Here is a 27455-nt window from a genome sequence, read left to right on the forward strand (position 1 = left end):
ACTATGTTACTAAGAAAGTGATTGAACATCCAACTTTCACGAGACTTTGACACCCAACTCTCCCGGCTTGTCAATATGTGACTTTATCTCCAAGATGTGAGCACACATAGACTATGCTTGCCAATAGGGATTGAGTGACTTTAAACTTTTCAAGAATTTGTGGATGAGGGAGAATAATTGGAGGAGGTGGAGGAAGTGAAGCATGATGTTGAGGGACACGATCTTCAAGAGATTTGGGAAGATCATAGTTGTCTGAACCAGACATCTATAATGGTTGAAAATCAAGTTAGTTGATTCAAAATCCTTAATATAACACCCAATATGAAATATTAAGGCTAGGACCCAACACAATATTTTATAATTTGGAAGAGGGATGCCGTAATCCAAGCTATAAAATATTTGAAGGTAGGCGAATGACGATTCACCAATTTCCACCATGAAAAACGAAATAATTTATTAGGTTTTAGTTGGATTTGAAATTCCTAGATCTTTTGAGATTCATTGAACTTTTCAATGGCATGTTTCAATCTCGAGTGTGCCCTCTCAAATTTTGTGACTGGGATGCCGAGGATCACAAAACAAGGTGTGAATAACCATACCAATTCACTTGGTACCCTTAATATTATCACCCAATCAATGTGCCGGTTAACCACACACGCTCCATTGATGTATGACAAACATTAAGTCACCCTTCGTGATCCTTACTAGTCCAAGTTAGTGTGCCGGTTAACCACACACGCTCAACCAACGACTTGGTAAGGTACAAAGTGTGAATTCCATGGGATAGCACCAAATTCACATTTTTCCTAAAGTAACTAAGATTGGGAATTAAATAAAACATTTAGTTACTTTATAATAATCATTATACTTTTAATGAGAATTTAAAGTCATCGTCCTACCCGTTCGGCTAACGACCCTCCACCGATCAAGCAAGCGGTGGGTGAGAGTGGACACCCATTAAGTTGCCATTTTATAGGCAACAACCTTATACCCACCTTATAGACCGACTTCGTGAATGAGGCCTACTAACGGTAAAACGACTTGTTCTTATACATATATATATAATAATTAACCATTAATTTTATAATAGTATAAGGGTAGAATTTTAACTTTTAAAACTTCTATGGTATGGAATTAAAGTTTGTGTGAGACTTTACAAATTCCAAAACTTGAGGGCAAGTTTTGAACAATTCATAAACTTTTGGATATTCATAACTTATGAGTTTTAATTAAGTGTTTAATACTTTTAATGAAGAGTCTCTTGGAAATCCATAACTTGAGGACAAGTTATGAAGTCCATAAAAGCATTTATTAGAAAAACTCTTCAAAAGTGTAACTTATGACTTCTTAAAAAAACATTTAAAAGAAAAAACTTTTGGAATTACATAACTTGAGGACAAATTATGAATTCCATTGAAACACATTAAGATCAAGAATTAACTAACAAACAATTTGCAAATAATTCCTATGATCTAACAAAACTCATATGAACATGAACATCCACATCAACAATTTCAAGAATCATATGAACACATATAAACTTGAAATTTTGATTATAACTTTGAAATTAGTCCACCATCATCATTACCACATCAAAAACAGGTTTTATAAGATCAAAACAGTTTAAGGTAATGATTCTAGACCAATTCCAGCACCAAAACTCGAAAATCTGCACTCAGGCCTGCCAACTCGTCGAGTGCATGAACTGAATCGGCGAGTTGGTTGAATATACACATGGACTCGGCGAGTCTGTTGTGCAGAATGCAGTTTTTCGACATTTTTCAGCAATTTGCATCAAGTATTCAAGAAAACAAGCCTAGGCTCTGATACCACTGTTGGATTTTGAGCAATCTAACACTTCCTAAGTGTGCATGGAACCCTAATAAACCTTGGATCTGTGTTTTCTTCTAAAATACATGCAAATAATAATTTCCAAGGTTTCTTCCTAACTAGCATAGCATAAGGATTATGAATCATAAAAGTACTAGTAGAAATACATACCTTTTGATGATGGTTGATTGTTTGGAGTTTGAGAGCCAAGCACCAATAGTGTGAATGCCTCAAATGGAATCACAAATCACCACAAACACTTGGAAAACTTTGAGAGAGTAGTATACTTTCTTGTGGAATCGGCCACCACTAAGTCTCACTCTCCTAGAGTCTACCCTTAGGCCCTATTTCTTGCATCATATGCTTCTTTATATAGTGTGCATGGTTAGGGTGAAACCCTAATAACCCATGTCTTTTCCTTTCCAAGGATCCATGGGTTAAAAGCTCCATGGATCATCCATGGACTTCCATATTAGCTTAGCCCATTAACAAATGAGTATTAGCCCACACTATATAAAATATAATAGCCCATAATTTAATCAGTCTTCTTTTTAATCTCTAAATTAATTCATAATTAATTTAAGACTAAAACTAATTAAATAACATGAATTCATATTAATATATTATAACTTATAATATATTAATAAATCGTAAGTATACAATTCTCATAAAATTATCCATAAATCATTTGGGTGAAGTGCAACCCAAATGGACCATGCCAGGCCGGGTCAAGTATGTACCAAATAAGTTATGGACTTAGACACCTTATCCAACAATGTGTTCTTATCCATGTAAATTTGTCAAAACCATAATCACAAGACACGGTTAATGACAGATCCAAACCCATATGGATTGAACTAGTGCAGTCTTAACTTCTTGCCACCTGGCAGCGCAAGGGCCTGCCATTGCTTCCAAGTTGTTATGCAACCAATTGAGAACTATATGAACTCATATGAAAAGCCAACTTTAACTAGAATGGGCACAGAAATAGAAATATATCAACACAATAGGTTATAAAACTAACGTCGTGTGCTAGTGTTAAACTACAGTTTTTTATTCTTGATTAGATCTTGAAATTCTTTTCAGGATCTTTAAGACTCTCACTGTCCTCTTGACATATAAGACTATCTTGCTAAATATTCAAGAGATAGTTTGGATTCTTTATCAAGACAAACACTTCACACAATTGGTCATAGTTGGTCTTTGTTTTATCCAAAATATCACAACTTACCAATTTCAAATGTATAAGAGTAGGATAATTTTACTCTTACATTTGAATAGTGTTAAGAAACCTTCCTTTAAGATATGTCACTCAAGTTACAATCTTGGAGTATGACTCTAATAATTGTTTTTGGAACGAGATATGAATCATCTTCTTGATTTGACCACTTCAACAATTCATAGCTCCTCTTCTTTGCTATTAGAATGCACTTAGAGGATGAATAGTGATAAGGCCTCTTAATCATTAAGAAGATCATATTACATGATACTAAAGTACTCTCCCATCTTTTCAGATTTTAGAAACTTTTATCCTTATGCCTAATTTGATTCTTCTTATTCGTTATGCTTTACATTGAAACTTTTCCAATGTTTCAGAATTATACTTAAACTTGTAAGTATAACCATATTTACTAAACTTTTGTAAAACATGATGAATAGTCTTATTGATCTTTTTTGGTGAACTTTGACCAGTGCACAAGGATGTGTACATGATCCCTTAGTCCTTCACTTGACTCACACATCCATGTGAACAAGTAATTAGTCTTAATTTTCTAATGCTTAAAAGTTCTCATTCATCATAATGTGCAACTTGTATGATTCCAAGTTTCTATCCAACTGAAACCTTGGGTGATGAGAATCCTTCCTTATTTGGTAAATTTAGACACTTCCACAAATGAAAGAATCAAATCCATATGTCCATTATTGCTAGAAACATACAACCAACGAGTTTTTCATAGATGTCATTGCAAGGAGATATAAAATAAAGTAAAACAAACTTTTATTTATTTATAAAATGCGGAAAAAAACTTTTCCTTACAATACAACTTTAAATGAAAACTATGCTATTACATGTTTCCTAGCAATCTATCATAACTCCTAAGAGTAGCTCAAGAATCCGATCTTCAATCAAGCGATAGAAATCCATCTTTGCGATCAGATTCAACATACTCTTTCTTTAAGTTTCCTTTACTTTTCCTTTGATTCTTAAAACATCAACATGTGACCCAGTCACATCATGTAACAGGAATCTCAGAATAGAAACTTAACAGAGTTAGATAATGGACTTTACCTGAAGTAGAGTCAACCTTATCATCTTTCATGTAAATTTGTCAGCTTCGCAACCAATGCCCTTTCCGTTTGGCAATAGAACCATATGGACTCTTTAGGAATGGTACACGGGACAATCTCAGTCTTAGCCTTTCTTTTTACCATTTGGTCAACCGAGTTGACTATGACTAATCCTTTTCCATTAGGAAGAGAAAGCTTTTACTAGGTATCCAATGCAACCATTGTCAATGTCCATTGAAGGTTTGGAAAGTTGATCTACTAATCGAATTTGCTTTACTAAAGCTCCAAATCATTGCTGATTCAGCAGTACCAAGCAAATAGATAAGATCATTAAGGGTCATGTCATAGTCTATTTCATAGTAGTCCCAAAGGTAACTCACTATGTGACTTAGAAAGTGAATGAACATCCAACTTTCTTAAGACTTTGACAACCAACTCTCCCGACTTGTCAATATGTGACTTCATCTCCAAGATGAAACCACACATAGACTTTGCTTGCCAATAGGGCTTGAGTGACCTTGAACTTGTGGGTTAGGGGAATAATTGGAGGAGGTGGAGGAAGTGAAGTTCCAATAGATTTAGGAAGATCATAGATGTCTGAACTAGACATATTTTGGAAGATATTCAAGATAGTTGATTTAAAGTCCTTAATATAACACCCAATATGAAATATTAAGGCTAGGACCCAACACAATATTTTATAACTTGGAAGAGGGATGCCTTAATCCAAGCTATAGAATATTTGAAGGTAAGTGAATGACGATTCTCTAATTTCCACCATGTAAAAGAAATAATTTAATTAGGTTTTAATTGGATTTTAAACTCCTAGTGTTGGAATAGTGTCTAAGGCTGCAACTATATTAGGCAAGTATTTGACCCGGTTGTGCATGGTCCGTTTGGGTTGCCTTCACCATAGCAACTTGACAGGATGATTTATTAAGAGAGAATAAATATTATTAATAAATTATGAGAATAATATAAAGAATAATAATATTGTTATTTGATTAATATAAGTCATAGAATTAATTAGAATTAATTTGGTGACTTAAAGAGATTAATTAAATAAGAGGGTATAAACTGTCAATTGTTTGATAGTTACACTTTAGACTGTAAATCCTTAAGAGATAAGGATTAGACGAATTCTAGAGCTAAGGATAGCTCAAAATCGTCCAAGGCTTATCTAAGGAAAGGATTTGGATTGCTTTAAGGAAAGATTATCCAACTAGGGTTTAAGTTGAAACCCTTAAGGAGTCTACAAGTATAAATAGACCCCATAGCTTAGGGAAATCGGCACCTCATTAAGAATAGAGAACCCCTGGCCGATTTCCTCTTAGCCTCTCTCTCACAAATCATCTTCTTTGCTATTTGGTGTTTGTAAGCCATTAGAGGAGTGACAATTGTGACTCTAGAGTTCCAAGACAACAAGATCAAACAAGAGATTCAAAGGTATGCTTCTAGATCTGATTTTGTATTGTTCTTATACCTAATTAGTCATTAGAAGTCTTGGATTCAAAGCATGTTTAATTAGAAAGCCTAGATCCAAGCATTAGGGTTTTGCATGCGCACATAGGAAAGTTCTTATGGCTAAAACCCATCAGTGGTATCAGAGCCTAGCTTGGTTTCTATTAAATTGTTGCTTGTTTATTTGATTCTTAACTACAAAATTCGATTTTCATGTTTCTGAGTCATGGACTCGGCGAGTCCCACTGTGGACTCGGCGAGTTGGCTTGACTCGACGAGTCCCTTGGTGCACTCGGCGAGTCCAAGCGTCAGGAAAGGCCAGATTCAGGATTTTTTGATGATTATCTTATGGAAACTTAGCTTAATCATATTAGATCAACCCTAATTCGATTTTTTGATATATATGACTATAATCTTGATCTAATTAAAGATATTTATCAACGAATAAAATGTTTAATTTCCTTATATGATAATTAATTAATTATTTTGATTAAATTGGTAATTATCTTGCAAGAAATCTTGAATAAATAAAATATAGATAATTAGTAAATTAATTGTTAATTAGAATTATTTGTTATTTGATCCTCCATGTTTTAAATGTTTAAAACTTGTCCTCAAGTTTTGAAATTTATTTTTGTGATTAAAAGTTTTAATTTAGACAATTTAAATTTCAAACCCTAAGTTTTTAAAAGTTTAAAATACAACCTTATACTAATATAATATTACAAGATTAATATATATACACACACACACACACATATATATATATATATATATATATATATATATATATATATGTATATCTAAAATGTTAGTCTTACCGTTAGTAGGCCTCATTCACGAAGCCGATCTATAAATTGGGTATAAGGTTGCGGCCTATAAAATGGTGCTTAATGGGTGTACACTCACACCCACCGCTTGCTTGATCGGTGGAGGGTCGTTAGCCGAACGGGTAGGATAGAGAAACCTCATCCTCTCATTAAAAGTATAATATGAAATACAAAGTAACTACACATTTTTAAAATTTCCCAATCTTAGTTACTTTAGGAAAAGTGAATTGATGCAATCCCATGAAATTACACTTTGCACCCTTGCTAAGAAGTTAGTGGAGCGTGTGTGGTTTACCGGCACACTAATTGGTTCTAAGCAAAGGTGGCAAATGGTGATTCATTGTTTATCATAGTTCGATGGAGCGTGTGTGGTTTACCGGCACATCGAATAGGTGATCGTTACAATGAAGGCACCATGTGAATTTGCATGGTAATTCACACCCGCTTTGTGATCCTCGGTATCCCAGTCACAAACAAGAGGGGCATATCGATATTTAAACATGCCATTGAATAGTTTCAATGAATCTCATCCGAACCTAGGAATTCTCAATACATTTAGGACTTATAGTTAGGTTTTTATGGTGGAGAATTAGTGAATCGTCATTCACTTACCTTCAAATTGTTTGCATATTAGATTACGACATCCCTTTTCTAATATGTAAATATTGTTGTTGGATCCTAGCCCTAATTTTTCTTATTGGGTGATAATTAAGGATTCATATTCTAATCTATCTTTGTCCTTTCTATTTGTAGATGTTGAACGCAAAAAACGCTGCTGCTAGTTCTTTCACATTGATGAGCATTTGTCAAAAGGTCACTTTCGATGGGACGAACTTTAGCGAATGGATAAGATACATTCGCACCATTGCTCGCTATGAGGATAAGGAGTATGTCCTCGATGATAAGCTCGAGAAAATTAACCCTGAAATCGCTACTCCGGCTGAAATGACCGCTTTTGAAACTCATGAGCGCGATGCAACGAAGGTACATTGCATCATGATAGCCACCATGAACTCCGAATTCCAAAAGTCCTATGAGGACATGTACCCGTATGAGATGCATCAAGACTTATTGGAGAGATACCACCAAAATGCGAGACAAGAGCGTTATGAGATTTTCACTAACATGATTTCCGCTAAGATGGGTCATGGAGAATCTCTTACCGTGCACCTGAAAAGGATGCAAATGTATGTCAACCGTCTTCGCAAGTTGAATGTTGACTTTGGGGAAGACTTGGCGATCGACATGGTGCTTCACTCTTTGCCTCCGAGCTACAATCAATTTAGGATGACCTACCACATGAACAAAGAGGAGGTCACACTAAGCAAACTCCAAGGTCTCTTGAGGGTCGCTGAGAGCAACTTCAAAGACAAGTCTGTTGCACCAACTCCCAATCCACCCGCTGCTCCTGTCTTGGCTATTGGTCAAGGGAAGGGAAAGAAGAGGAAGGCTTCGTCGAAGAACTATCGCAAGGTTAAAGCCCGAGATGGTGCCTCTTCTAGTGGGACCAAAGTTGATCCCGCTAAGCCATCAAGGAAGGAAAGATCAAGCCGTCTTTCGCAGGTATATACATAATTAAATCTAACGATTCTAATCATGCTATTTCTTGGGTTCTTGATATCGGTTGTGGTTACCACATTTGTTCTAATGTGCAGGGACTAAGAAGAAGTAGGGATGTGGAGCAAGGAAGGATCAATCTAATCATGGGGAACAGAAGATCGTCGTCTGTGACCAAGATTGGAGTGTATTCTTTAGTGCTTAGGAATAATTTATGTTTAGATTTGAACAATTGTTGCTATTCGCCAGAAATGGCTAGAAACATCATTTCATTTCATGGTTTATTTAGACAAGGTTTTAGATTTTCTTTTAATAATGAGTATGGTTCTATTTTGGCTTATCTAAATGGTGTCTTTTAGTTTGAAGCTATACCATGTAATGGAATTTATGAAACTGTTATGATCGTTGATAACTTAGGAAATGATGTTTTAAACATAGATTCTTCCAATAGTATGGATAGAGCATCCTTGTGGGTTTGTCGTCTTGGACATGTCAACAAGAAACGCATAGCCCAACTCCAAAAGGATGGAGTGTTGGAGTCATTCGACCTTAGGGAAGATGACACGTGCGAGTCTTGTTTGCTTGGAAAGAAGACTAAGTCACCCTTCACGAGTACGTGTGAAAGGGGTGAGGGTCTATTGGACCTAATACATACCGATGTATGTGGACCGTTTAGATCAACCACGAAGGATGGGAACCGCTTCTACGTGACTTTTACCGATGATTATAGTAGATATGGGTATATCTATTTAATCAAGCAAAAGTCAGAAACCTTTGAAAAGTTCAAAGAGTTCAAGAATGAAGTAAAGAATCAATTGGGCAGGAAAATCAAGATGCTTCGATCCGATCGAGGAGCAGAGTACCTAAGTCTTGAATTCCACGATTATCTCAAGGAGTGTGGAATAGTTTCACAATTGACGCCTCCTAGGACACCACACTTGAATGGTGTGGCAGAAAGGCGTAATCGAACCTTGTTGGACATGGTTCGCTCTATGATGAGTCGTGCTTCACTACCTATCTCTTTTTGGGGGTATGCCTTAGAGACTGCCGCCCATATCCTTGACCGAGTCCCTACTAAGAAGGTTGCCAAAACACCTCACGAGATGTGGACGGGGAAAGATCCCTCGTTAGCATATATCAAGGTTTGGGGTTGCGAGGCTTTCGTAAGACGAGATACTCACGACAAGCTCGAACCTCGAAGTGAGCGATGTATTTTCATCGGCTACCCGCAGAAATCGTTTGGATATCTCTTCTATAGACCGAAGGACAATGTTGTCTGTGTTGTGAGGAGAGGAGTTTTCCGAGAACGAGAACTCATAGGCCAAGGAGACAGTGGGAGGCAAATCGAGCTTGAAGAGATTCAAGAGTCGATAGATGAAGGAACCTCTACCGCTGGCACACAACCCGAGGAGGAAACTCCGGTTGAACCGATTGACGAGTCCTTACCTGTTAGACATTCCGATAGAGTTAGAGTTCAACCCCAGTTTTATGGTTTTCATATTACTACCGAAGGGGACATGTATATTAGTGATGGTACACTAATAAATCTTGATGAACCTAATAGCTATAAGGAAGCCATGGCAGGCCCGGAGTCTGCAAAATGGAAAGAGGCAATGGATAGCGAGATCCAATCCATGTATGATAACCAAGTTTGGAATTTGGTTGATAATGTGCCCGGACGTAAGACCGTTGGGTGCAAATGGATCTTCAAGAAGAAGACTGACGTGGATGGAAACATACACACATATAAAGCGCGATTGGTCGCGAAGGGCTTTACTCAAACTCCTGGAGTTGACTATGAAGAGACCTTCTCACCAGTTGCGAAGATAAAATCTATTAGAGTGATGCTAGCGATTGCCGCATTTCATGATTATGAGATTTGGAAAATGGATGTCAAGACCGCTTTCCTTAATGGAAAGTTGGCTGAGGATGTTTACATGGCTCAGCCAGAGGGGTTTGTGGATCCGAAGCATCCGAATAGAGTGTGTAAGCTTGAGAAGTCCATTTATGGACTTAGGCAAGCGTCTCACAGATGGAATCTTTGCTTCGATGAGAAAGTCAAAGAGTTTGGATTTGTACGAAGCGAAGATGAATCATGTGTATATGTCAAAGCCAGTGGGAGCATAGTTAGCTTCCTCGTTCTATATGTCGATGACATATTACTCATAGGAAACGACATCCGGACTCTGCAGGAAGTTAAGTCCTGGCTCGGGAAGTGCTTCGCTATGAAGGACCTCAGAGAGGCTTCTTATATTTTGGGAATAAGGATAGTAAGAGACTAATTGCACTTAGTCAGAACACTTACTTAGAGAAGGTACTAAAACGTTTTAGTATGGAAAACTCGAAGAAGGGAGAATTACCGATACAAAGTAATGCCAAGTTGAGTAAGACTCAAAGTCCGAGTACCGAAGCTGAAATAGAAGAAATGAGCCGAGTACCATACGCTTCCGCAGTTGGCTCAGTCATGTATGCTATGACTTGTACTCGCCCTGATGTAGTTTTTGCTTTGAGCATGGTTAGCAGATATCAAGGGAACCCTGGCAGAGCTCATTGGATTGCGGTGAAGAATATCCTTAAGTACCTTCGGAGGACGAAGGAATGGTTCTTAGTCCTCTGAGGGAGTGATAACTTGAAGGTGCGAGGGTATAGTGACGCCAGTTTTCAGACCGACAGGGACAACTACCGTTCGCAGTCGGGCTGGGTCTTTACCCTGAATGGAGGAGCAGTGACTTGGAAAAGTTCCAAGCAGGAAACCGTAGCCGATTCAATGTGTTAATCAGAGTACATTGCAGCGAGCGAAGCGTCGAAGGAGGCAATATGGCTGAAGAATTTCATCGGTGATCTTGGAGTCGTACCTTCCATAAAGGAGCCAATGGAGATTTTCTGTGATAATGAAGGAGCGGTTGCCTTGACCAAGGAACCGAGGGATCATGGTAGATCACGACATATCGACAGAAAATATCATTTTATTAGACATCGTGTAGAAGAAGGACAACTCGTACTGAAGAGGATATCATCAGAAGATAACCCAGCAGATCCGCTTACGAAGGGACTGAGTAGGGTTAAGCACTTGTAGCATGCTAGGAGTATTGGGCTGAAGGATGATATTAGCATAGATTAGATAGATAGTATTAGAAACGTGTAATAGATAAATGTAATTAACATTTGATGATTAAATAAAGGAGTTTATTTATGAGTAATGTTACTGTCTTATGTTAATTGTTTAACTATTGTTTCATTTTTGCATGTTTTGACTTCCAGAATAATTGAATTTATTAAGAATAATCGAATTATTCAAATTGTCCACAATCGTTCATATGTTGGAAGTAGATATGAATGAAGATTGTCGTGAATTGGTGTGTAGATTGTCTAAATGGTATTAGACATAGCAAAGGGTTGCTACAACGTTCATGAGTACTTATGAACTAATTTTGAGCATTGGAACAAACTCGTGCTTGCTGGAATCACCTTATGGAATATGATATAAAAGGGTGATTGCAAGACGATAATATCATATAGTCTTAAAACCTAGATATATGGTTTGTTATTTGTTAATTGATTGTATATTGATAATGCGAAAACGCATCAGTAACTCGGTGTTATAAAACGCATTGGTGTGTATAGTTGATTAATGAATAAGTAAATGCATATAAGTCGAAGTTTATCTGTAACTTTTATCCCAAGAGGGTAAAAGCGATATCTCGGCTGCTCGATGATTTGATTTGACTTATGTGCCGGGCCCGGTCAGAACTGAATTGATGTGTTCGATTAAGTTCTATGTCAAATAAATCAGAGATCGAGAAACCTAAATGCTTGACTAATTATTCCATAGAATTGTCAGCATGATATCTAACAGAGGACTGTACGATCCGTTATCTAAAGGACAAGATTGATTAGATCAGAGTTTGACAGCGTCTTTGAGAGCTACGATTGCAAATCGAATTGTACTTGTGCATATAGTTACTAGACTTATTCAAGTGGGAGACTGTTGGAATAGTGTCTAAGGCTGCAACTATATTAGGCAAGTATTTGACCCGGTTGTGCATGGTCCTTTTGGGTTGCCTTCACCATAGCAACTTGATAGGATGATTTATTAAGAGAGAATAAATATTATTAATATATTATGAGAATAATATAAAGAATAATAATATTGTTATTTGATTAATATAAGTCATATAATTAATTAGAATTAATTTGGTGACTTAAAGAGATTAATTAAATAAGAGGGTATAAACTGTCAATTGTTTGATAGTTATAGTTTAGACTGTAAATCCTTAAGAGATAAGGATTGGACGAACTCCAGAGCTAAGGATAGCTCAAAATCGTCCAAGGCTTATCTAAGGAAAGGATTTGGATTGCTTTAAGGAAAGATTATCCAACTAGGGTTTAAGTTGAAACCCTTAAGGAGTCTACAAGTATAAATAGACCCCATGGCTTAGGGAAATCGGCACCTCATTAAGAATAGAGAACCCCTGGCCGATTTCCTCTTAGCCTCTCTCTCACAAATCATCTTCGTTGCTATTTGGTGTTTGTAAGCCATTAGAGGAGTGACAATTGTGACTCTAGAGCTCCAAGACAACAAGATCAAACAAGAGATTCAAAGGTATGCTTCTAGATCTGATTTTGTATTGTTCTTATACCTAATTAGTCATTAGAAGTCTTGGATTCAAAGCATGTTTAATTAGAAAGCCTAGATCCAAGCATTAGGGTTTTGCATGCGCACATAGGAAAGTTCTTATGGCTAAAACCCATCACCTAGATCTTTTGAGATTCATTGAACTGTTCAATGACATGTTTCAATCTCGAGTGTGCCCTTCAAGTTTTGTGACTGGGATGCCGAGGATCACAAAACTAGGTGTGAAGTAACCATGCAAATTACTTGATACCCTTAAGTGTTTACCCCTCAATCGATGTGTCGGTTAACCACACACGCTCCATCGATACTATGATAAACACTAAGTTACCCTTTGCCTACCTTGTTAAATACGAGTTAGTGTGTCGGTTAACCACACACGCTCCACTAACCGACTTAAACAAAGTGCAAAGTGTAATTTCATTGATTAGCACCTTATTCATATTTTCCTAAAGTAACTAAGATTAGGAATTATAAAAACATTTAGTTACTTTATATTTATCGTTAATACGTTTAATGATGGGAGAATTATAGTCCTTGTCCTACCTGTTCAGCTAACGACCCTCCACCAGTCAAGGAAACGGTAGGTGAGAGTGGACACCCATTAAACTGTCATTTTATAGGCAGTAACCTTATACCCCCCTTATAGACCGACTTCGTGAATGAGACCTACTAATGGTAAGACGACTTGCTCTTATACATATATATAAATATTATCAACTTGTAATATTATAAAGTATAAGGGCTTAACTTGGAATTAAAGTATTCCTAAGAAAACTTTACAAATTCCAAAACTTGAGGTCAAGTTTTGAAACTATTCAAAACTCTTGGATTTTCATAACTTATGGGTTTAATTAAAGATTTAAAAAAAAAACTTGAGGTGACTTGAGCACTAATAGATTATTTATTATAAGTATGTATGTTCAACGAGTTTATCTTTGAGCCTTTTTCATGTCACCTTCAAATTGGTATTGTTTAGATTAATATTTTTACTACTAACACATATAATACTTTAGTTAAGGAAGAAATACTGAATTTGATCTTTTGGCTAAAAGTTTTGTAATGGAACCTTGAGTTTTGAAGCTATTTCTTGGGTTCTTATTATGATTGCTACTAACACATATAATATTATAATTAAGGCTTTCATCTCATTTGGGGGTTTCTTTTACGTGTATATATGGCTTAAAAACAATCTTGATTTGGTATAAGGTGATAAAGATTTGATAGAATTTGGCATGGTATGGTATTTGATAGATCTTATATAATACACATTTCTTTTTAGGGGACATAAGAATTTCGATGCTTTGTCATGGTTTGGATGCACTAAGGTAAAACGAATAGATTTAAGATCTAAAATCTTACTTCTTTTCTCTGATTTTTTTCCATCGCCTTATTTTGCAAATGTTCGTCCAGAAAATGCATTGAACTCATGGTAGATATTGGTTTCATGAATCTTTGTAACCATTTTTTTTTCTGGGTCATCTATGAGCCACTTCAATTTATAGCTCTTCATATCTAAATTTTTGTTTGTCATACTATATTTTTTCAAGAGAAAGGTAATTTCACTTTTGTTTAGCTTCCATAGGGGTATTTGATGAGCTTGGAAAGAACTTAGCATGTGAATGGGGAAAAACAATCTTTAATGGTGTGGAATGCCAAGCATATAAGTGTAAACAATTGGCGAGGATGGGTCAACACTCTTTAACCATTATTTATTAGTTTTTATAGACTATCATCATTTGCTCCAATGACTATGTTTCACTTGGACTCTTAATTTTATTTCAGTTTTTCATTGCATTCTAAAAGATTGGTTTTCTGTTTTATACGTATTTCACTTGGAATCTTAATGGATTTTATTTTCAGTTTCACATATAGATAGTAAAACATACATGTTAGAAGGTTAACGAGTTTGACTGTAAGTTGTTAAATAAAGAGCCTTTTTAGTGTAATTGTTTTTTTAATACATAGTTTTATTTAGCACATGGTGTCGTTTCTAAAAAAAAATGATCATTTTGTCTTCTATTTGTATCTCTTTCATTTCAACTAGAATGGAACAAAATTTGTATTCAAATTTCATTTTGTCTTCTGTTTGTATCTCTTTTAACTCAACTAGAATGGAAGAAAATTTGTATTCAAATTTTATATAATCAATATAAAAGTCTAAACAAACCTTATATTATTAATTTAATAAAATTTTATAAATATTTTACCCATAGTTTACACGGGTTGTAAACTAGTGTATTGTAATATATTCAATGACTAGTTGTGAGACCCGTGTATTACACGGGTTTATTAAAAATAAAAATGTAATATTAATATTTAAATATTAAATATTTTATAAAATAATAATTTTACATATCATAATATAATCTTTTAAAACATTTATAAAAGAAAATCAATTTAGAGCATTTATGAGACTTTATTATCAAATTAATAGAATAATTCTCTTTACTTATATGAAATTTTATTTTAAAAAATGAAAATTCTAAAAAATAACAAGTGGAAAATAATAATTCTAAAATTCTCACAAAATTACATGTGGCAAAACTCTTGAAAATTTGACAAGTGGCAAAAAAAACCTTGGATTACAAGATATATATGGAATAGATATTTACATTTTGTTTCCTTCTAATACTAAATTATACTACGTTATAAACTGTAATGTATTATAATTGTGCCCAAAAGATAATTCTCCTGCAAACATTTTACTATAATAATTTAAACACGAAGCGGCATCTAAATTACAACAAGTATCAGATTGACTATTCCCACTCTTTGCTGTCTTGCGTATAATTAATGTCTTGCTCAGATAAAATAAAGGAGAAACTGCATTGGCCATCATGTGATGCAGTGTGAGTCTAAATTATGGAGGGACTTAATTATACTCAACGGTTATAAGGTTATTTATGCCAAGTATTATAGGTACCCGTTTCTAAGCAAACTGGCCGAGTTCTGTCTATATAAACAGGAACGACGAATCTCTATCTCTGCCACTTTGCCACACATAATCACCACATTTTAGTGCTTTCTTTTTTAGTTTCCTTGTCGTTTAAAAAAGTCATCAGTATTAAGAAAACCATGTCTTCATCAGGAGTAAACGTAGAAAAATATCGAATTCCACTGGATGAGATCCTTGAGATCACAAGTAAATTCAGTCCAAAATCTCTGATCGGAAAGGGTGGATTTGGTATGGTCCACAAAGGAGAACTCTCTAAAGACGGGCAAACACGCACAGTAGCCATCAAACGCCTCAAACCGGATGGTGCTGAAGGAAACAACGAGTTCCGTAATGAACTCGAGATGGTTTCCAGTTTCCTTCATCAAAACATCATTACTTTCATTGGCTACTGTGATGAGGCCAACGAGATGATCATAGTTTACGACCATGCTAAGAACGAAAGCCTTGATCATCATCTCCAAAACCCAGATAAGATGCGTAGCTTAACATGGGCACAACGCTTGAAGATTTGCTTAGGTGCAGCAAAAGGGCTCAAGTACCTTCACTCAGGTCTTGGGGAGCACAATAGTGTAATTCATAGAGACATGAAGAGTGCAAATATACTCTTAGATGTCAATCTTGAAGCTAAAATATGTGATTTTGGTTTGTCAAAATTTGGTGCAAGAAATCAGGAAGATAGCCAAGTTCATACAAAGGTCGCGGGCACAAGGTTTTACATGGATCCGGTTTACAACGAAAGAAGCAGGCTCACCAAAGAGTCGGACGTGTACTCCTTTGGAGTACTCCTTTGGAGTGGTTATGTTTGAAATGTCGAGTGGGACATTGGCATATCATGAAAAGTGTTTTGGAGATGATGATAGGCCACAATATCTCATTGATGTGGTCCGAAGCGTCTATGACGATGACAAAAAGGCTGCGGGGCCAGACAAGTTAATTGATCCTTTTATTAAAGATCATGCTGATATGAACTCTTTTCATACATTTAACAAAATTGCACATGAATGTGTTAACCTGAAGCTAGAGAATCGTCCAACGTTGGAGAGGGTCATCAGGAAAATTGAGCAGTCATTGACAATTCAATTGGTAAGTCTTTTAATTTAATCATTTTAAAAAAAAATCTTTCTGATATATATTATATAGGATAAACTGTTCCATAAATTTTCCGTGATGTGATATTGTTTGCGGGTACCACAATTAACACCGAGATTTCTTTTTAAATTGTAATTCTCACATTATTTATTATTTATATTTATATTAAAATTAGGTCAAATACCCTCCTATTTTTTTTTAACTTACCATCTTCCTATTTTTATATAAGATTGTCACACTTGTCATATTTAATAAAATTAATAAGTATGATGGATAAAAAGAATCAGTAGAAGGATATTTAATTTCTCATTAATTAATTAGAATAATATTTATGTAGCCTTATTATTATTGATGTTTTAAAATCAAGATTTTAAAGGTAACAACTAACAAATCATCTGTACACTATCTTTTTGTGTATAAAAGAACAAATACATTCTTATTCATGGCACTTTTTGGATTTCCTATACTATAATATAAAATATAGAAAACACACCACCATTATTTTCTAGGTCTTTGTTTACAAATGATGTGGTGTGATTAAATCATACTCTGTTATGTTTTTATTCACAGAAGCACCAGGAATCTACCTCTACTACCACCACACGACGCCTAGACAATTTTCTAATTCCACCGAAGGAAATAAACTTGGCAACCCAAAACTTCAATCAGGAAACACGTATCGGATCCTATGAATATGGTGTTGTCCATAGAGGACAGCTCTATGAACGGTGGCAAAACCGCACCATGGCTATCACCCGCTTGAATTCAAAAACCTACCTAAGCGCATGGGGTCAAGATTTTAAAAAGGAGCTCCGTATAACAACTCTGTGAATGATTTTGTATCTGATTATATTGATTACAGAGGAGAATTAAACAATATATATACAAAGATTTCACTCAACTGATTCCTAAATATTAGGTAAAGCTATCGACTAACATGTGAGACTTATGTACATGTGTGTTTGACAAAGTAATGTACACGTGTGTTTGACAAAGTAAGAGTACCGTTATCACCCCCTGCAAGCTCATGGGCAGAACGCACCTGAAGCTTGTGTCGAATGGATGTGAATCGATCCTTGTGCAGAGGTTTCGTAAAGATGTCAGCAACTTGATCAACAGAGGACACATGTGAGATCTGTAATTGTTTGGATTCAACTTGTTCACGGATGAAATGGAAATCGAGTGCGATGTGCTTAGATCGAGTGTTGATTACAGGGTTCTTTTTCATGAAGATGGCACCCACATTGTCGCAGAGAATTAACGGACAATTGAGTTTTGGAGCGTGTAATTCGTGAAGTAACTGTTTGATCCAAATCAATTCTGCTGAGGTATATGCTAAAGAACGATACTCTGCTTCCGTGCTTGAACGAGCCACGACGCGTTGCTTGCGAGAGGTCCAACTAATGAGGTTGGAACCATGGTAAATTGCAAACCCATATTGGGATCGACAATCATCTTTATCAGAAACCCAACCTGCATCTGAGAAAGCTAACAGTTGAGTCTTGGTGGTGGGTGAAAAGTGTAAGCAATGATCATTGGTGCCATTTAGATATCATAAAATTCTTTTGACAGCTTGCCAATGTTGAATTGTTGGTGAATGCATGTACTGACACACACGATTGACCGCATAGGTGATATCAGGTCTTGTGATTGTGGTATATTGAAGGGCACCTACCACTTGTCGATATAGTTTAGGATCAGAAAACGGATCACCAGTCGACGTGAGCTTTGAGTGAGCATCAGCAGGAGTCGAAAGCGGTGTGGAGTCGGACATGTAGGTTCGTTCAAGAATGTCACGTATATAGCCTTGTTGATTTAAGGTGAGAGAATTGTTGGAGCGATTGATTTGAATCCCCAGGAAGTAATGTAAGTCTCCCAAATCTTTGAGAGCAAAGACTCGATCAAGTTGTTGGATGAATTTCTGAATGAGAGTGGGATTGGTACCTGTGATAATCAAGTCATCTACGTAAACAAGGATATAAATGACAGTGGATGAGGAGTGATGCACGAAAAGAGATGTATCAGATTGACATGCACGGAACCCTTGTTGGAATAAATATGTTTTCAGCTTAGCGAACCAGGCCCTGGGGGCCTGTTTGAGCCCATAAATAGCCTTGTTCAGTCGGCATACATGACGTGGTTTATGAGCATCTTCAAAACCACGTGGTTGTCTCATATAAACGGTTTCAAGCAAGTCCCCATTTAAAAAGGCATTATTGATATCCAGTTGTCGTATGCACCAGTGGCTTGAGATGGCTATTGAGAAGACTAAACGAATGGTAGTTGGTTTGATAACCGGACTGAAAGTCTCAAAATAGTCTACCTCTGCTTCTTGACTGAAACCTTGAGCGACGAGCCTTGCCTTGTGACGTTCAATCGACCCATCAGATTTGCGTTTTACCCTATATATCCACTTGCAACCTACAAGATTGACATTAGAGGGACACGGAATAAGAGACCAAGTATTATTTCTCATTAGTGCATTGTATTCATTTTGCATTACATCTTGCCAACATGTATGAAGGCTGGCTTGTTTATAGGTGTGTGGTTCATTGTTGGGGGAAGGGATGAGAGTAGTAGAGAAAGCTTTTGGTTTTAAATAATTTGTACGAGCTCGAGTCACCATAGGATGCGTGTTGCGATTGGCTGGGCGATAATGAGTAGTGGATGGCATGGTGCTTTTGGCTCGTGAGCTTACAGTGGAGCCTTGAAACCGAGGGCTGGAAGAAGGAACAGGAGGGTCGTGAGGAGAGAGAGGAGTGGGGGGGGTGTGAAGGGATAATTGGTGTTGGAGGGGGGGAAGGTGGAGAGGCAGTCAAATTGGCTGCCTGTTCTAGTAGGGAGGAAGAGACTGTAGAGTGAGTTGGTAGGGATGATGTGGAAGTAGGTGGTGCAAGATTAGCATATGGAAAAATATCCTCGTTGAAGAGTACATGTCTAGCAATATATATGCGAGAGGAGGGTATGTGATAACAAAGATATCCCTTGTGAGTAGTATTATACCCGAGAAATACACAAGGTAAGGAACGAAAATCAATTTTGTGGTGATTGTATGGACGCAAAAATGGGTAATAAAGGCAACCAAAGGTTTTTAGAAAACCATAGTCAGGAATTTTAGAGTAGAGTTTTTGATATGGGGACAAAAAATCTAGAACAGTTGTAATTGTCCGATTGTGTAGATAGGTGGCTGTCTTGAAAGCATGCTCCCAAAATGTATGTGGGAGAGTTGAGTGAGCCAAGAGAGTTAAGCCTTTTTCAACAATGATGCAGTTGCGGCATTCAACTGCACCGTTTTGCTCATGAGTGTAGGGACAAGAGATGCGGTGATTAATACCGTGGGAGTGAAGAAATTGTGAGACATTTCGGTACTCACCACCCCAATCACTTTGGAGATTTTTGATGGTGGTGTGAAACTGTGTTTGAACCATTTTGTGAAAGTGTAAGAATGTGGAAAAAACTTGCGATTTATGAGATAAGAAATAGATCCATACATACTTTGTGCAATCATCAATAAAGTGCAAAAAATAACGATTTCCATTAAGAGAAAATAGGGGAGAAGGACCCCAAACATCCGAGTATATCAAGTCAAAAGGCGAAATAGAAGTAGTATGAGCATGCGTAAGAGGTAAACGATGGCTTTTAGCCATTTTACATGATTCACAAATGTTGGGAAAATTATTTGATGAAACAGGTAACTTGAATAAAGAAAGCTGGCGCCGAAGGAGAGGAGCATGGGGATGAGCCAACCGCTTGTGCCAACCGTGGAGTGTTGTTCTGACACCAGAGAGAGCAAGTTTTGTGGACGATGTGTTTGTGGTGAGCGGTAGGCGATACAGACCATGATTAACGTCCCCTTGGAGTATGGTTTGTCCCTGAAAAGACTTAACATAGCAATGCTTAGGCCAAAATTCAAGATAAACATTATTGTCATGTGTTACTTTAGAGACACTTATGACACGTTTTGTGATTTGAGGCACAACAAGAACTGTGGGCAATTTAAGATGATGCAATGAAGATGAAGCAACATGAGAAATAATGAGATTGTTACCATCACCAACTTGTAGTTTGTCTGGTCCCTTATAGGCATCTGCGATGTGAAGATTTTGGATGTCTGGTGCAACGTGGTCAGTGGCCCCGGTATCAAAATACCAAGACGGATTTATCACTGTTGAAGGGTTGTTATGATGGGTTAAGTGAGCTTGTCGTGGAGCAGGTCGGGTCTGATCACGAGGACGACGGGAAGGATAGTCCTGCTGGTTGTTTTGTTGCCAACAATCAATGGCTTCATGACCGGGCTTGGAGCAAAGTTGGCATTGGAGACGGCGACGCTGATTGTCTCCGGTGCGGGGACCAATGGTAGAGGTGGGGCTAGAAGAGGAAGATGAAAAACGTGAAGAAGGACGGTTCACAGTTAACGCCAAGGGAGTAGAGGAATTGGGGGACGGAGTTTGTGGGTTAACAACAGACTGACGGATGAGCTCAGTCTCAAGGCGTGCTTCTTCTTGTAGAAGGAGACCAACGAGGTCGTCTATGGAGGTAATGTCACCCTTAATCATAAAGGCAGTGAGAAAAGGCCCATAGGAGGAGTCAAGGCTGGATAGGATATGACCGATGAGATCTTCAGGGGATATCGTGTAGAGGCTGGCTGCAAGAGAGTCAGCAATAGTGCGTTTCTTTTCAATGTACTCCAACATAGATAAAGAGCCTTTGGAGAGGGTTTGTAGTTCAACTTTCATCTGCATACGCCGGGCCATAGTTTATAGTTTGGGCCTGATACGTTTTTTCAAGAGCAATCCAGGCCTGTTGAGATGAGGTGGCCCATGCAACTATTGCAAGGGTACGATCAGTGAGGGTGGATTTGATCCACAGAAGGAGAAATCGGTCCTTCTTCTTCCAAGTTTGGAATTCAGGATTTGGGGCTGTGGATGGCGGCTCGTCTGCAGCTTCAGGAGTTAGGAGAATAGTTTCACATGGCGGATTTGGATTGAGAACAAAGCTTTCTAGGTCAAATGTTTCCAAGGCGGAGATAATGGTGGTACACCACAGAGGGTAATTGTCCCGATCTAGCTTTACGCTACGTGAGGGAATTTGGAAATTGACTGGAGAAGAAGTTGCAGCTAGGCCAAGGAGAAGTGGAGGAGTCGCCATGGAGTGAATCAAGAGAAAAAAACAAACAGAGAAAAATATTAGGTGGCTCTGATACCATATAACAACTCTGTGAATGATTTTGTATCTGATTATATTGATTACAGAGGAGAATTAAACAATATATATACAAAGATTTCACTCAACTGATTCCTAAAGATTAGGTAAAGCTATCGACTAACATGTGGGACTTATGTACACGTGTGTTTGACAAAGTAATGTACACGTGTGTTTGACAAAGTAAGAGTACCGTTATCACTCCGTATGATTTCCAGTCTTCAACATCAAAACATCTCGCCTTTCATCGGTTATTGTGACCAAGGCAAAAAGAGAATTATAGTTCATGAATATGATGTCAATGGAAACGTTGCCAATTATCTCGAAAACAAGAGGAATAACTTGCCTAAACTAACATGGGCACAACGCCTGAAGATTTGCCTAGGGGTTGCAAGAGGACTCCAGTGCCTTCATTTGGCTTTTGGGGAAGACAACCAAGCAACACGCGGGAACATTAACTGTGAAAACATATTGTTAGATGAAACTATGGATGCCAAAATTTCGTTTTTTGGTTTGTCAAGACAATGTCACACAAACCCCAAACCCGACGAATACATATCAGACATGTACTCATTTGGCGTAATAATGTTTGAACTATTGAGTGGACGTCGGGCGCATGATCTAAACGAATATGCTAAACCAGAAGAGCAATTTTATCTATTTCAAGAGTACTATCGCAACAATGATCTCCACATATTCATTGATGAGTATATAAGAGATCAAATTGATAGCCGTTGTTTGAATATATTAATAGCAGTTGCATATCGGTGCATAAAGAAGAGCCATCAGCTTTGCCCTTAAGTCGGTTGCTTGATTCAATTTGGTGTTGCTGGTTGACTTTAATAGTTCATTGTTGTTGAGTTGTTGATCGAAGTTTAGTAGTACCTTGCTGTTGTTGAAGTTCTTTTTTTGCTGCTTGTTCATTTGTTTTTCCTCTGTTTGTTTGGTGTGGTTTTTATGGTCTCTTTTCTTTTGTAGGTTGTTGTTGTTTTCTTCTTGGTTTTTGTACCTTATTCAGCTCCAAAAAGAAAAAAAAAATGAAGTCTTTTCCTTTAAAAAATTCGGGTTGCTTGTAAGCACGGTTTATTATATTCGATCAATTATATGTTTATTGTATTTTTTATTATTAAAACTTGTCTACTTTGCCTTCGTAATCAATAAATTAAAGGACCATAATTTCGTTTTCTCGGTTAAATAAAAAACATATTCTCATCCACCATCTTGTACTGTAATGCGATTAATTTATTCGAGGGACTTGGTCATAGTCAACGGTTATATGTAATAATCTTTAAGCAAAGGGCAAAATAGGCACAGGCTTTAAAACTAATAAGTTCCGTCTAAATAAACATCTATATAAACAGGAACCACAAAGCTCCGTCTACCATACATAATCACCGCTCGTAGGTGCCTTGTTATTCACTTTCTTTGTTCAAACGAATCACCAACATATAATAAAACAATGTCTTCTTCAGGGCGAAGCTTAGATAAGTATCGAATTCCACTGGGCGAGATTATGAGGGCCACAAAAAACTTCAGCTCCGAAACTCTGATCGGAGATGGTGGATTCGGTTTCGTCCACATAGGACAACTCTCTGAAGAATGGAACAGACGCACAGTAGCCATCAAATGCCTCAATCAGGATGGTTATCAAGGAAACAACGAGTTCCATAATGAACTCGATATGGTTTCCAGTTTCCATCATCCAAACATCGTCACTTTCATAGGTTACTGCGATGAGTCCGATCATATGATCATAGTTTATGAGTATGCTATCAACAAAAGCCTGGATCGTCATCTCCAAGACCCGGATAAGATGCGTAGCTTAACATGGACACATCGCTTGAACATTTGCTTAGGTGCAGCAAAAGGTCTCAAGTACCTACACTCTGGTCTAGGGGAAGACAAAAGAGTAATTCATAGAGACGTGAAGAGTGCAAATATACTGTTAGATGAGAATCTGGAAGCCAAAATCTGTGATTTTGGTTTGTCAAAATTTGGTACAAGAAATCAGAAAGATAGCCAAGTTCATACAAAGGTCGCGGGCACAAAATTTTACATGGATCCGGTTTACAACGAAAGAAGCAGCCTCACCAAAGAGTCAGACGTGTACTCGTTTGGAGTGGTTATGTTTGAAATGTCAAGTGGCACACTCGTTTATAATCCAAAGTGCTTTGGAGATGATGATAACCCACAATATCTCATTAATGTGGTCCGGAGAGTCTATGATGATGTAAAAAAGGCAGCCGATCCAGACAACTTAATCGATCCTATTATTAGAGATGGTATTAATTTGAAGTCTTTTCATACATTTAACAAAATTGCACATGAGTGCCTTAGCCTGGACTTACACAAACGTCCACCGCTAGCTAGGATCATCCGGAAGATTGAGCATGCACGTAACATTCAATTAGTAAGTCTTCATCTAATCATATATATATATATATATATATATATATATATATATATATATATATATATATATATATATATATATATATATATATATATATTCAAATGTTTTCGCTATCTATTGTGTAAATGTATGATTGATTCTGGACCAATCATTTTAGTTAGTTTAAGAAAGTAATTAATATATATTAAATGTTGAAGATGTAATCAATACCAATTATATATTCAACATATAGTATGTATTAATTACTTTCTAAAATAACTAAAATGATTGGTTCAGAATCAAATAATACATGCACACAATAGATAGTAAAAACAAAATAACCTAACTCTCTCTCTCTCTCTCTATATATATATATATATATATATATATATATATATATATACACACACACACACACTACTTTATGACCCGTGAAAACCATGTTCGGTATATTTAAAATTTTTATTCAAATAAAAAATAATAAATGTTAAAAAAAACAAATATATGTCGGTTGTAAGTAATTATGAATTAATTTATTAACCAAATAAACATAATAATGTTATTAGGATATAATTTTGTATTTTTAAATTTTGAATTTAAATTGAATTTGATTTGTTACCATAAAAAAAAAATAATAATAAAATTAATAGAAAAATGTCACATGTCAAAGAGACATTCTAAAAAATTAACACATGTCATTTTTGAGTTTCTATATATATATATATATATATATATATATATATATATATATATATATATATATATATATATATATATATATAGGTAGGTAGGTTCAAATGTGGATTGACATCTATTGTGTGATCGTGTCGACAATGTTACTCTGTGAGAATGATAAAGAAAATAAGTTGTTTGGTAATATAAATACGTATAATTTACATAACTATTGTCATTAACACATATTCTCACTAATTAAATCGTCTATAAAGTTATTATAAAGTTTATTATTATTCTCATTCTGTCAGAATGTTTATTAAGTCGTATTCTGTCAAAATGAAAATGAGTGACAAACGATGTTTGATAACAAAAATAAATAAGAATTAGTGAGAATGCATAAAAATGACGATATTTTTGTAAGATTTTGCCGTATTCGTATTAATAAACAACTTATTCACTTAGTAATTCTCATAGAATAACATTGTCTATACGTCCAGACAATAATTGTTCATCCACATTATAACCTAGCCCTATATATATAAACCCTTTGATAGATGTATGACTTAATTTCTAATAGTAACTGATCTTTAAGAGACACCTCTATATAAGCAATGTGGTTATGTTTTTATTCACAGAACCACCATGAATCACCTTCCTCCATTACCACACAAAGCCTAGACAGTTATATAATTCCACTTGAGCAAATAAACTTGGCTACCGATAACTTCAGTAGGGAAACATATATCCGAGGCTATGGACGTGGAGTAGGAGATAGTGGACCACTCTATGCACGGTGGCAAAACCACACCAATGTGATCAACCGCTTAAATCCGAAAAGCTACCCAGGAGAGAACGAATTCAATAAGGCGCTCCAGATAGTGTCCAGTTTTCACCATCAAAACATATCTCGTTTCGTTGGTTACTGTGTAGAAGGCGATGAGAGGATTATAGTTCATGAATATTGTGTCAACGGGAGCCTTTCTAGTTACCTCAATGACTCGAAAAAGAGGAGGCTTCTGACATGGGCACAACGTCTAAAGATTTGCTTAGGGGTAGCACGAGGACTCCAGTACCTTCATTTGGCTCTTGGGGAGGACAATGTAGAAATAACTGGAAACATTATGTGCAATAACATATTGTTAGATGAAAGTATGGAAGCCAAAATTTGTTTTTTTGGTTTGTCAAGTCAAGGATATTCCACAAGAATGGGACCACGCGAACACATATCAAACATGTTCTCATTTGGCATGATTATGTTTGAAATTTTGAGTGGAGGCGAACGTTATGCACTAGCAGGAGATCTTGAGCCAGGAAATGAAATAGATATACTTCTAGAGTACTATGATAACAATGAACTCGATCAATTCATTGATAAATATATAAGAGATCAGATTGATGGCCGTTGTTTGAAGATATTTAAAGAAACCGCATATCGGTGTGTAATGAGGGGCAGGTGGTTACTCAGGAGCCTTCAGCCAGGAGGCCGTGGGATGTACCGTGTTGCAGCCCGCAGGGATCGTGGAGCACGTATTACCATGGATGAAGTCGTTCAGAAGCTTGAGGATGCAGCGGATTTTGAATGAAATGGAAACTAGGAATACCATGGACTATACAACTTTCTTTATCATTTTTTTTTTTAATTTTCAAAAAATAATGGTGTTGTTTTTTAGTTAGTCTTAAAAAATCAATGATATATTTTTTTCATGTGTGATCAATATATGTGATTCTATTACTCTATTAAAATTTTAGAATATGTTTTATCTATTTATTTTTGTGTATTGTATTATCATTGTTCTACTTTTTTTTTTTGAACAGTCACATATTATAAAAAGAAAACTAGCAAAAACTAGTGAAAAGAAACCAATTATAAAGAGTCATATAAAGGGGGATTTCGCAACCACTGGTCCAAGATATACTACTTTTGTTATTTGTAATAGAGAACCAATTAAAATAATGAATGACAATGCGTTAAAAAATATGACTTTTCCGCATGTTCTATTTCTTGAACACATCACAATTCCTATAGGCCCAAATAACCCAGATCGTGGTATTGAAAATAACTTCAAGCTTTTGCTTTTTTGACAGACCAGAAGGAATTGCATCCATCCAATCCAATAACTCTGCAACATTTGCAAACAAAGGAAAACGGAGATCAAGCCACTTAAGCACTTTATTCCAAATTTCCTTTTCCACATCACAACTGACAAACACATGACTACATACTTAAATCTGAGTAGAGCATAAAGGACAAACCACCAAGAACATGTCAACACCCCTTCAAGCCAAATTATAACGAGTGGGAAGTCTATCAAGAATAGTTCTCCAAAGATGAATATTAACTTTGATAGGCACCATCTCGTTTGAATCATACATTCTTGCAATAAAATCGAATCAATATATTTTGTAGTGTTATTAACAATAAAGCCTTCATGTGGATCAACACCCCGCCCCCAACGATCTTCCTGACACACGTAACATGAGAAAGAACTCTGGTCAAGGCGGAGAACTGAGAGGCCGTGCTTCCGCTACCACATAATT

The 27455-nt window shown here is 36.4% G+C and overlaps 2 protein-coding genes and 1 pseudogene across 2 annotated transcripts; all 3 read left to right on the forward strand.

The window, feature by feature from the left end:
* The first annotated feature begins 15678 nt into the window (after positions 1-15678).
* Positions 15679-16365, forward strand: LOC145060025 (putative receptor-like protein kinase At5g59700 pseudogene; annotated as a pseudogene).
* Positions 16366-22057: 5692 nt separating this feature from the next.
* On the forward strand, positions 22058-22651 carry LOC145060033 (putative serine/threonine-protein kinase PBL22). The gene has a single exon (XM_079007774.1). The coding sequence runs from the start codon at positions 22058-22060 to the stop codon at positions 22649-22651; it is 594 nt and encodes a 197-aa protein (XP_078863900.1).
* Positions 22652-23221: 570 nt separating this feature from the next.
* LOC145097071 (proline-rich receptor-like protein kinase PERK15) lies at positions 23222-26685 on the forward strand. The gene is made up of 2 exons (XM_079034567.1): positions 23222-24260; positions 25553-26685. Exons 1-2 carry the CDS (start codon positions 23310-23312, stop codon positions 26498-26500), a joined length of 1899 nt encoding a protein of 632 aa, XP_078890693.1. The 5' UTR covers positions 23222-23309; the 3' UTR covers positions 26501-26685.
* Positions 26686-27455: the final 770 nt, after the last annotated feature.

This window comes from Lactuca serriola, chromosome 1 (genome assembly GCF_051521515.1).
Source record: "Lactuca serriola cultivar US96UC23 chromosome 1, Lser_US96UC23_V15, whole genome shotgun sequence".
Taxonomy (NCBI): Eukaryota; Viridiplantae; Streptophyta; class Magnoliopsida; order Asterales; family Asteraceae; genus Lactuca; species Lactuca serriola.